Source organism: Alligator mississippiensis, chromosome 11 (genome assembly GCF_030867095.1).
Source record: "Alligator mississippiensis isolate rAllMis1 chromosome 11, rAllMis1, whole genome shotgun sequence".
Taxonomy (NCBI): Eukaryota; Metazoa; Chordata; order Crocodylia; family Alligatoridae; genus Alligator; species Alligator mississippiensis.
Window position 1 is genome coordinate 38,972,848 of NC_081834.1, and position 12,912 is coordinate 38,985,759.

Genomic DNA, 12,912 nt, shown 5'->3' on the forward strand with positions numbered 1-12,912 from the left:
TTTGGTGAGATTTTATCAGTAGAACTGACAAAATTACTACTGTACTTCTCTTGCTTATGTTTCTGAAAATGTAACTTGAACTTCCTAGTTTGATTTCCTGAAGCTGCACTAATTATCTGAAATAAAGTGGTATCAAATGTTGCAAACAGCAGATTTCATCCCTTTAATTAGAACGTTAGTGGGAAAAAATCCTGTTTTGAAGAGATACAAAAATATAGCCAGTGCTCTTCAATCTTTATAAACTAATTGGATCACATGTGAAATACATTATAAAATACAAGATTTTTTTTGTCAGTCAAAATTTATTTCAAGATAACCTTTTCTACTGTAGATTTTTTCACATCTCTGAATATTCTTTTTTTTTTTTTTTAAGGGAGAGAAGGGTTTTGTCACACGTGCATTATATGTGCTTGTTAAATGTTACGTTAGCAACAGATTCTAATTCCAGTCTTATTTGCCAGACACTTTGTGAGTTAGCCATGTGAGCTAACTGATTTTGTTTTTTTCACTCTTCACCTCTGAACTGATTAGGTGACTGTTTTTGTTCTATCTACAGTAAACATGAAAGCCACTTATCATGAGTAACAGATTTATAGATTATTTGGTTGTGATATCTTTCATTCTAACAAAATATAATTCAAGTAAAGTAGTAGGCATTTTTGTAAAATGTTGACTCAGGGCCAGAAGGTAAGGTGGTCTTTACAATTACATCTTCAGTGCTGTTTAGGGATGAACCATCTTCAGAGCCTTGTCAATTTAAAAATAAATCTTAAATTGCCAACAATAAATTGTTTCTTTGACTGCCCCATGCTGCTTGTTTGTCAGACTGATCAATGTAGGAGGATGTTGCTAAATTTGAGGTGTTTAGAAACACAGCAGATGCATTTGTTTATAGGCTAGGTAATTTGGAAACTGTCACTATGCAGTTTCTCTTGGATGTTTTGCCAGTGTTGTTTGTTACATGCAGAGTCTTAGAAATGTGACTAACAACTTTTTCACTATCTGCACTTACTGTAACTATAGCATTTTTTCATGGATTTATAAAGGCTCAGTGCAAATTCCAGCTGTGTAAAACTTGGCTCATTAATTTCAGTGCTAGCAGGAAAGTGTTTTAACTGGAAATCAAATTATAGTTATAAAGGTAGTTATTTGCATTTCAACCACTGGCAAATGTCAATTAAAAAACTGTAAATCAAAGTTAGCATATGACCAGTCTGATTTCATTCTGTTTTTCTGTACTTTGTTTTCAAAACTGTTTTGGTAAATAAAACTTAAATAAATTTCTAGTCTGTACTTTAAGATTTTGAATCATTTAAAAACAAACAAACATCTTATATAAGCCCAGATTCTTACCAAACATTTAAATGCTGTTGTAGTCTGCAAATAAATTGTATGCAAATTTTCTTTTCAGGGTAAATTGCTTCATATTACATACTTATAAAAAGAAGTATCAGAGATCATAGTTTTAGAATATGATATTGTAAACCCTAAATATGACGTTCACCACCTAGACAGTCTTCTCGGTATATTGGTATTGAACACAGTTTTTTTCCACAGCTGACTTTTCCATTCTTTCACTATCTTGTCCTGTCCTACTACCAATAATAAGTAGTCATTTTTAAAAATGTGAAGGCGACAAAGAAAAGGAACACAGTAAATTACATAAAATAAAGGATGCTGGAGAGAAGGCAGACGAGTTCTCGTACTTGTCTCATAACACAAGACTAGAGGAATGGAAAGTTGAATGAAATCAAACAATAAGAAATTCAAAAGGAGGTATTTGTCTGCATTATGAGTGTTTAGACCATAGAACATAGTGCCATAGAAAACTATGGAATCTAAGAAAGACAGATCAGCAACATTTTAACAACATCCAGGGTTCTAATCAAAACTAGCAATTTTGGAAGCAATATCAAGCTTCAGATCTTAAAGTATTTAAGAATTAATTATTAGGTTTAAAACCTACTGTGTGAGAGGTGTTTCCCCACATTTACCTTCCTGCCTCGAAAATATCTGATTCTGACCACTTATAAGCATACTGGACACCATAGGCCAGAGGTTCCCAACCACCAGGCTGACTGTGAAGGGTTGGCTGCTGGTCATGGCTTGGACCCCTGTCCTGAAGTTTTTGTTTGCATTTTTATATCACTAAAATCTTCTCTAAAAGAGGTTTGCAAGTGAATTTGCCTTGTATATAGACCATATTATACAACCGAAGAACCCTGTGCTGATTCTTTCACCCACCAGTTTTAGTGCATAAAACCCACATAACAGAAATGTGTCACCCTTAGTGCCTACCTCTCTTATTATTTAACATTCATGTCTACCAAATCTCTACAGACTTACCTAACCAGTGGGATGGATGGCAGATAGGTGTAGAATGTGCAGATAGGGGAGGCTTTATTGGCCTTTAGGAAGAATTTTAGGAATTTTAGGAACTATTTAAATAGTCTAGAACAATATAGATACATTTTGTTAATACTTGCTGCATTATATCATGTGACTGAAGATAAACTCAATGTTGATCCACTTTTTTATTCCCTGCCATACAAATCTGGCTCTATATTACCCTTCCATGTGTGTGACTGGACACACCTATTCTGTTATGGGCTATTTTGCTGTACTGTGTTTAACTTTAGCAATACACCTTGTTTAGAGAGCATATTTTAGATATCAGAAATACTTAGTAATAGAATCAATGAATCTCAAGACATTTTTCAGACATTGGGTGTGACCTAGTTAATGATCTTTTAAATATGTATATGATTAACCTACCCTTTGAAACTGCACTTCAGGTTTAAATTATACTGTGGAAAATGAGTCACTTCAGCTTTCCAGGATGTGCAGTTAGTAATTTTAGGCCTTTATATGAACATTTGTAAATGTTATGCTCTTTTTTTTCTCCCCCTGGATACTGGAAATGATTTTCTGTTTTTAGGAATAATGTGTTTTTACTTAAAATGAGAGCCAAGTAGGGTATAAAGAAGAAACTTATGTGTTTCATTACATAGTTTTTGGTGTTGCACTACAACTGAGATAAAGGTAGGTCTCCCTACACACTGAACATCTAAAATACATAGCATGAAATAGCTATTGCAGAAAAGCTAACTTCCCATGTACATGCTCTGATTATGAACTAAGGGCAGGTATGCAATTAAGGTTAATCTGCTTCAAAAATGTATAATCTTAACTTCACAAAAGCCCTATTGGTATGGATGAACTTCTACAACGAGTGCTTGTGCAAAATAACTTTTAAACTTTGAAATATCAGCCTGCCTGGTTTGCAGTAACACCCCTGTGTTAGACAAAGCTGTAGGTTTCAGCTAGGACTTTGAACAAGCGATACAACTCTCACTTTTTTTTTTATAAATCTTTTATTTTTTTTAATACAGGGAGCTCTGGGGGAATATGTGAAAAGAGCAAACTTTATTCTGATGGTAAAAAGAAGTCCTTAAATACTGGAATCATCACTGTTCAGAACTATGGGTCTCATGTCCCACCTAAGGTTTCTCACATCACTTTTGCTCATGAGGTTGGACATAATTTTGGTTCCCCTGTAAGTATTATCTCTCACCTTATTACACATGTTCAGTTTTGTGGGGGGAGGAGGTATACTCCAAGTACAATGCAAACATTTTGTAACTTTTACTCCCTTTGTTCTTGTACAATATGCTAAAGAAACTCTTCTATGAGGAAAAATGAGGGTTTTTCAGATAAAGCTATATGAAGTAAACCCTTTTATAAATGTTTTGCAAAGAGGAGAACTCTGTACAGCATGTTTTGTGAATTAAATGTATTCTTTATGTAAGCAAGTTTTACACTCACTCATAGCTTCTCAAAAATGTGCATGTACGTTATCATTCCTTGGGGGGATTTGCTTTTATTGGACCAACTATGTAGTTGCAATAAAGTTAAGCAAGCTTTTTGAATGCAAGACATTCTTCCTCAGTGAGACCTGAATTCTAATTTCACTCAAAAATTAGTTGAGTGGTAGCATACAAGCTCATGAAGCAAAACTTTTGCTTAGTTGAGTAAGAAGACTTTACAACCCGTGAGGATAAAACTGATCTTTCTCTGTGATTTGTTTCATTGTTTATACCTGAAAAATTTTGTAGTTATGAAAGCTAGTAAAAAAGCTGTCTGAATTGCACTGGGAATAGGAAACAGTTGTTTGTTTCTTCCTTATTTTTGAAGATGTTTAATTTGTGTGACAGGTTTAAAAAGTAAGAGCAGCAGAAATAAAACCTTACTTGTGAATGACAGTTTGCCTTTTTTGTAGATGTAACCTTTTAGGCTAGGGACAGAAATTACACATACATTGGTATAAGTGATCAGAAACCAATCCAAATCTGTAACAGAACCAGAGGTTCAATGCACAAACCGCTTTCACCATGGCCAAAACCAGTTTAAGATGAACCTGAATAGATGTGTTATCAGACTTTACTGATTTCGGTTAAATCAGTTTATTGAATTTCTGTCCCAGATCATCTGCAGATTCAAGTTAACTCAGTCCCCCAACATCCCAGATTGCAGGGTGGGTGAACTAGCCTTGGCTCAAGTGGTCTGCTCCAGCCAAGCAGGGAGGCATGCTCTAGCATCCCCTTACTTCTGGTCTAGGCCACTGCAGGCATGTGGCTGCATTTCTGGAATCAAAAGTGAATGTGTGTTCACTTGCTTATTGGTTCAATCCATGCAGCTTAGACTAACCTGGAAAGATTGAATGAATTCTGCCTCTATCTTTTTGACTGTCTATACTTAGCCTTAAAGTTTAAGTTCTGGGACTAGTTTAAACTTGAAAATTAATGCTGAATAAGGTATAATGTGAATTTTAAAGTAGATAACTTGTTCTTGAATAACTCAGAAGTTTTGATATTTATATTTTGGAACAAGTAATGCTCTGTTGAATTACTTAGGAAAGGTTGCTGAGAAATTAGTCTGTGTAGACTACCCCTTTAAATCTAGGAATTTATCTACTAAGCTAATGCCACAATTCTAGAGACCCTCCGGCCCCCCCAAATATTTTGGAATGTAAACAATAGTGTGGCTTAATGAAGCTTGGAAATCTGTCTTAATGGAAAAAAAGTTTGGATTAGTTGGAAGATAATTATTTCATTTTATTTTTTTACCTGTGAAGGTCATGTGATGTCACTGAGACCATACTCAAGAGATCTGTAAAATGTATGCTTGTATTGCATTCAAAAAGTACATGCACCTTAAAATGTACTTACTGTATATTGTATCAAAGTTATTACTAAACTGATTATAATGATCTTGACAGTATATTTTCTTCATCAGTTTAGCCCCTATTTGATCAGCCTTGGCAATTTATATGCTATCCTGCCCTTTATTCATCATAACAGGCACTGTTATAAGTGATCAGTTTGCTATAGTGCTTTGCTTTATGCAGCTCTCCTACTCTTACACCCCAAAGCATATTGTGTTTAAGTATTTTTTTTCTTTTCAGTGCAAGTACATACTGTCTGTAATGTTTCAGTTAGTCTTCCAGGTAGTGTCCCATAAAGTACTGGTTGCCCTTTTAAATTCTCAGCGTGCACATCTGAAGATCCCATGAACTGGGACAGGGTACTCAGTGGGCACTAACTTAAATTATCTTGTGCTTGTATGCAGAACTACAGTGATTCTGTACACCAGTCAGACTGGCTAGATGTGAACATCTGTCACACCTCTTAATTGCAAGGGTGGCAGTGATGCTTCCTGGAAACTCTGTGACCATGCCCACTCTGCCGTTTTCTTGTCTCACCCGCCATACACTGTTGGAAATGCAGTAATAAGAGGGAGGCTGCCTTGCTGTTATTGTAATTACTACCTGGATTATGGTCATGGACTGCTCCATACCTTCCTTACACTGTGTCCCATGCCTCGCAAATGACATGCTTGCAGATGGATGCAGACCTTCTTCTGGTCACTGATGCAACCCCTCCCTAGGCCTTCTGACCCCTTGGCTTCATAGACACACTCTGGCCCTCAGACCCCTTGGTCTCTCTCCTGGCTGTTCTCCAGTAGCCAGACCCCTCCAGCCCCTCAGACTCCTCCACTCCCTGGACCTCACTTAACCAGTCCCTGGGCCACCAGACCCCTCTGTCTCTCTCAGGCCCCACTCTAGTTGCCAGACTCCTCGGTCCCCCTCAGGCCTCTCTTGGGTGTCAACTCCTCTGTATTTTCCTAGCCCCTTTCCAGGCCCTTGGCCCCATCCAGCCCTGTGCTCTATTCCCAGCCTCTTTCCAGGCCGCTGGGCCCTTCCAGTCCCTGTACGCCCGCTGAGCCTCACTACACCTTGCTGGGCCTCGCAACTCACGGCCTCTGGACGCCCCCCATGGTCTTCCTTGCCAAGTGCTTTCTGTCATGGTGTGCTCCCTTAGCCTTCCCCCTCTACAGGGTAACCCACAAGGCAGTGGGAGCTGAGGCTTTCTGGCACCCTATCCTTGCCTTTCCCTGGAGTGGCCCATGTGTGGCATTTCACGGAGGCTGCCCTGCCACAGGCAACACCACCACACCAACCAGTTCCAGTAGGGTGCAGTTTTTGGTCTTATCCAGGATTGATCTTCAGGTCTACCTGCTCTTGCTTGCCCTTCTGTGGGCTCTCCCTAGATATCCAATGCCACTCCTGGGCTGTTAACCACTGGGCTCCTTGACCCTGGCTCCATCTAAGGTCCCAGCTCACTCTCAGACCCACCGGCCATTGTCATTCCAGAGCTGCTTGCCCCTTGCCCCCTTCCTCTTGGCTGTGGCCTCCACCAGGGAAACTCTGTGCCTCTCCTAGGTCCTGGCCCTGCCTCCAGGCCAGTCAGGACTCCAGGGTCTCCCAGCTCTGGCTGTCTCTTGCATTGGGCTCTCTTACCCTTTGGTCCTTCCTGGGCCCAGCATTAGGCCAGTTGATGTTCTCACGGTCAGTCCTCCCATTGTCGGCCCCGTCATCTCTGTGGGTCCACCTTCTCGAGCTCCTCCATGTCTCCCTCTCTCTACAGGCTCAGAGCCCTCCTGAGGTCTTGCTACACAGCCCCGTTCTTTCCCGGGCACAACTGGACCCCTCAATAGATTCATAGATGTAGGGTCGGAAGGGACCTAAGTAGATCATCAAGTCCAACCCCCTGCCCTGGGCAGGAGAGAATACTGGCCTCGTGACCCCAGTCAGGTAAATGTCGAGCCTCCTCTTAAAGACCCCCAAGGTAAGAGCCAGCACCACTTGCTTTGGAAGTTGGTTCCAGAGCCTAGCTGCCCGGACTGTGAAATAGTATCTTCTAATGTCCAGCCTGAACCTACTCTTAAACAACTTACTGTCATTATTCCTTGTTACCCTAGGAGGTGCTCAGGTGAACAGGGTCTCTCTCATTCCCTGCTGGTCCCCCCTGGTAAGTTTGTAGATGGCCACTAGGTCCCCCCTCAGCCTTCTCTTGTGAAGGCTGAACAGGTTCAGGCCGGTAGCCTCTCTTCATAGGGTCTGCCCCTGCTGTCCCCGGATCATGCGGGTGGCCCTCCTCTGTACCTTCTCGATGCTGGCCACATCTCTCCTAAAGTGCAGCACCCAGAACTGGACACAGTACTCCACTGTGGCCTGATCAGTGTCGCATAGAGAGGGAGGATCACCTCCTTGGCCCTGCTTGTGATGCATCGGTGGATGCATGACAAGGTGCAGTTAGCCTTACTGACCGCATCCTCACGTTGGTGGCCCATGTTCATTTTGGAATTGATAATGACTCCAAGATCTTTTCCTGCCTCTGTGCTTTCGAGAAGGGAGTTCCCCAGCCTGTAGGTATGCTGCTGGTTCTTCCTTCCCAGGTACAGTACCCTACACTTGTCAGTATTGAATCCCATCCTATTCTCATTCGCCCACTCCTGTGACCTGTCCAGGTCCAGCTGTATCCTGTCCCTGCCTTCTAGTGTGCCCACCTTGCTCCAGATCTTGGTGTCGTCAGCGAATTTGAACAGGGTGCTTTTTACCCCGTTCTCTAAGTCGCTAATAAAGAGATTAAACAGTGCAGACCGGAGGACCGAGCCCTGGGGGACCCCACTGCCCACATCCCTCCAGGTCAAATATGACCTGTCCACCACCACCTCTCTGGGTGTGGCCCCTCAGCCAATTTGCAACCCATCTGACTCTGTAGGCATCAGTACCACAGTTGCCTAGTTTTTTAATGAGAATGGGGTGGGAGACGTTGTCAAAGGCCTTCCTAAAGTCCAGAAAGACTACATCCACGGTGACACCTGCATCCAATGTTTTTGTGACCTGATCATAGAAGGCAATCAGATTGGTCTGACAGGACCTGCCCCTAATGAACCCGTGCTGGTTGCCCCTGAGCACTGTCCCCCTGCCGGTCCTTCCCAGATGTGCTCCTGGATAATCTTCTCAAAGAGCTTCCCCAGGATTGAAGTAAGACTAATGGCCCTATAGTTGCCCAGGTCCTCCCTCCTCCCTTTTTTGAAAATGGGGACCACATTGGCCTTCCTCCAGTCATCTGGCACCTGGCCAGAGCTCCACGAGTGCTTGTAAAGCCATGCTAGGGGCCCCTCGATAACCCCTGCCAATTCCCTCAGCACCCTGGAGTGGAGAGCATCTGGACCTGCCAATTTTGAACAAGTCCAGCCCCTCCAGAAGTTCCCTAACTCAGTCCTCCCCGACCCTAGGCCTGGCAGAGTCTCTCCTGAGTCCATCCTGAATCTCAGTGGTGGAGTCCCGATCCCTGCCCAAAAAACATGGAGGCAAAGAAATTGTTAAAATGTCTGCCTTTTCCTCTGGTGCAACCATCAGATTGCCAAGCATATCCCGCAGGGGCCCCATGTTACCCGGTGCTTTCTTTATACTCCTTATGTATTTAAAAAAGGACTTTTTGTTGTCCTTGATCCTTGATGCTAGCCCTAGTTCTGTATCTGCCTTAGCTTTCCTAACAGCCCCCCTACAAGCCCGAGCGATGGAGGTATACTCCTCTTTGGTGATAGCCCCTCCCTTCCACTGGTTGTATGCCTCTTTTTTGGCTTTCAGGCATTCCTGAATGCCTTTGGTGAGCCAGGGGGGCTTTTGAACACTCTTGTCCCCTTTGATTCTCGTTGGGACTGTCACCCCTTGGACTCAGAGGATCATCTCCTTAAGGAAGGACCACTCATCTTGGAAACCCAGTTCCCCAACCCTCCAGGACCCTAGTGCCTCTCCTACCACTCTCCTCAACTCTTTGAAGTTGGCCCTCTTGAAGTCAAGGGCTACTGCCTTGCTGTAGGCCCTTGACACCCTGCGCTGTATGGTGAATTCCAGTAGGCAATGATCACTGTCACCCAGGTGGTCAAGAACCTGGAGTTCCCTCAATAGGTCATCACCTGTGGCCAGAAATAGGTCCCCTGTACTCTGCCCTGCTCACAGGATTCACCCAGACCCTCCACCAGGTCTTGGACACTTGGCCCTTCTCTCAGGACTCACCTGGTCCTTTAGTAGGCCCACCAATTCTCAGCCCCTCTCCCAGGACTTGCCTGGTCTCCCATAAGGCCCCTGTGCTCTCGGCCTCTCTCTCTCTGGGCTTGTCTGGCCTCTCAACAAGGCCCAGGCACTCAGCCCTTCTCTCAAGGCTTTCCTTGCTCCTCAACAGGTCCACAGACTCTCAGCCTCCATATTAGGGTTCTGGACCTCACACTGGGTCCCCAGAAACCTCCATCCCCTTAGTTCCTACTCAAACCTCAGAATGTCCTTCTCCTTGCTGGCATTCAGGAGTCTCAGCCTTCCTGCTGCGTGATGTACCTTCACCAACTCCCAAGATGTTACTGCCCACCGTGCTCTCAGGGTCTGGACTTATACCCTGTCTAACCCAGCCCTCTTCCAACCAGGTGACTCCTCTGATCAGGTGTAACCACACCTGCCAGCCCCCTGGGTCAGCTGACTCCGCAGTTAGCTGTGACCCCCAACTGCCAATTAGTCCTGACCCCCACCTGCCCATGGCTCAGCAGGCTTCCTGACCTCTTCAGGTGGCAGGCACACCAAGTATCCTGCCACAACATCCAAAAGCAATTACTGTACCTCACTGCTCTGAGTTTTTTTTCCTGGTCTGTATTCATTTGATTCGATACAAAAGATTTGTAGATGAGGAATTCTCTCTTAGGATGCTGCTCTTTAAACAAACAAGCAAAAATTGACCTAATCAGTATGCTCTTTTCTTACCCTATTAGCTTTCACAAATTGGTGTGTTACCCCCAAAGCTAAGCAACTATGCAAGGGAATAAGAGGAATCTGTTCTGTTAAATAGATAACTGTGTTCTGATTTTGCAGCATGATTCTGGAATGGAATGCACTCCAGGAGAATCCAAGAGTTTGGGACAAAAAGAAAATGGCAATTACATCATGTATGCAAGAGCTACATCTGGGGATAAACTTAACAACAACAAGTTTTCTATCTGTAGCATTCGAAATATCAGCCAAGTCCTTGAGAAAAAGAGAAATAATTGTTTTGTTGGTATGTATTTAGTCAGTCTTATAAAACACTGAATATTCAGCCTAATTTCTAAAATTAACTTCACGTTTGGCATATGTACAAGTAAGGAGTTGAATATGTTTTCATGGTCAAATGTTGAAAAAACATAGTGCAGAAGATGCAGACACTTTTGTTTTAATGATTTCATTATGTGTGGGTTCTATGAGTATTGTCTACAGTGCCTTAGTCACTTATTGGGTGAGCGTTTATGAGGCCTGCAGGGTTTTGCAAGCCCTTGCTAAATGGGCTTTGGATTTTCAAGTGAGAGAGCTTATTCCAGCCTTTTATCAGCACTTTTTTGCCACAAGGTCTTTATAACTTCTTTGAGAGGGGCAGGATTGCATAAAAGAAGATGCTAACTTGGAAACATAAAGCAAAATTCTGTTTGATATCTATCTGCAGATTTTAAGATTTGTAAGAGGAATTCCCATTCTTGTCAGTGGAAATCTATCTGTACATGACATAAATTTAAAATACCTAATAGGAAATAGTAAACTGGATAATGAACAACAGTACAGTACAAGTGTCCTTATAAATGTCTAGTATGTACCACAGCAGTCTTAGTGTCTATAATGCACATAAATGTGGGTAATAATATGACACGTTAAGATTGAGTTCCCATATATGTCTTTGATATACATTTTTTTCTAGTTTTATAAAAATACACTTACCTTTTTCAGAATCTGGTCAGCCCATCTGTGGTAATGGATTGGTAGAACAAGGAGAGCAATGTGACTGTGGATATAGTGACCAATGTAAAGATGAATGCTGTTATGATGCAAACCAATCAGAAGATAGCAAATGCAAGTTAAAACCAGGCAAATCATGCAGGTATTTTATAATTAAGTTACATCGTACATTTCAGTTATAATTATATTTTGCTTCTTCATTTATTCATACTTACAAATAGCATAGTTTGTCTAAATAAATCCATTTGTGAAGTGTACTTGTACGTGACAGTCTCATTTGTATTAGAATGCCCCTAACTTGTAGGACAAATGCAGTTAAAGGGAACTTCCCTAACAGTATTATGTTGCCTTTTGGTATTAAAGGTAACTTACATAGTAGAACATCTCTGAACTTATTTCTTACTGGTTTTTGGAAAATGATTAATGGTTAGAACCACTTATGCTGAATTTCACTGTGCATTCAGCCTTTAGCTTCTTTACCAAAAGCTGCTATTAAGTATTTTCTGTTTTGGACAGCTGTCTTCTAGAAACCAGACTGAGGCCCCTCTAATTTCATTAAGTATGTAGTTTTCCCAAATTTCTCTGGTGATCTTGAATCCCTTGCTTTCTCCCTCTTTTTCTCTTACACTTTTGAGCTAGGTAATATGCATGAGGGGGGAAAATGTATTCCAACATATTTTTCTTGTTGGAAAGAGAATAAAGACCAATAAGATTTTTTTTTTTTTTAATATCCACTGTAAAAGGTTTTCAAACTTAAAAAGCAGTATCAGCTTTTCTTGTGTCTCAACTATTTCTGGCTGCTTTGTTCTCATTACATGTAATATGCTTTCCATCCTCACTGGTGCCACAGTGCCTTTGAATCCATTGAATTAAATTTTTAATGGCTTGCCAGACAGCAATGCTGAACTTCAGTCAAAGTAGAAGAACTGACACTGAAAGAGTGTTCTGCTGCTGTATGATATAAAAGACCTGGTTTTAGTACCATTTTGTTCAGCTATTCAGCTAATGTTTAAAATACCAGTGAAACACAAAAACTTTCCCTTGCATAAAAGGGCATTGTTTAGTAGAAAACAGTAAAAGGTATTGCTTTATAATGTTATGTGCAAGAGAGCACTAATGAGTCCAAACAAACCCTAAGGGAACACACAGCTCCCTACAGCTCTAGGCTTCCTTATCTTATATATACTGTTGCAAGTAATTTAAAGTCTATAGGGCCAGATATGTGAAAGTCTGTATTCATGAAAGAACTCTCTGGAGACTGATACTGCCAAGTATACATTGTTGTTTTGTTTGAATCGTGTGAAACATTTCTTTACCGTTTCCGAGAGACTATTATGCCACATTGAAAGCAACCAAATTTAGACTCATAGTGCCATATGTTCTACATGGTTTTGAAGGAGGTGATATTAGGGTACAGTTTAATATCATAGTGATTTTTTTCCAGCACTTTCAATTTTCAACAGTCAAACTATATCTTGTCAGCTTGCTTATAGGTGGTGTACCATATGAGTCAATGTATGAAAATATCTGAACAAGACTGAAAAGCACATAAGCATTTTAGTGAATTAAGTTATCTTTGCAAAACCTTTTTTGTAGTCACTGTCTACTTGGCTATAAACAAACAACTCACTTGATTGGGACTTGAGTGATCCCCATAAGGGAACCCCAGACCTTACAGATGGAAAGCCGATTGTCCCACATTTAAGTACCTTTGAATTATCCAAATTAACATTTTGCCTCTGAACAGTTGTGGC

The 12,912-nt window shown here is 41.6% G+C and overlaps 1 protein-coding gene across 1 annotated transcript in view; it reads left to right on the forward strand.

Annotated features, from left to right (window-relative positions):
- ADAM10 (ADAM metallopeptidase domain 10) overlaps positions 1–12,912 on the forward strand; it is a 115,432-nt gene that overhangs the window by 81,460 nt on the left and 21,060 nt on the right. The window contains exons 9-11 of the mRNA XM_006263841.4: positions 3,393–3,556; positions 10,268–10,451; positions 11,150–11,300. Coding sequence (XP_006263903.1) covers positions 3,393–3,556; positions 10,268–10,451; positions 11,150–11,300 — 499 coding nt within the window. The remainder of the gene's footprint in view (positions 1–3,392; positions 3,557–10,267; positions 10,452–11,149; positions 11,301–12,912) is intronic.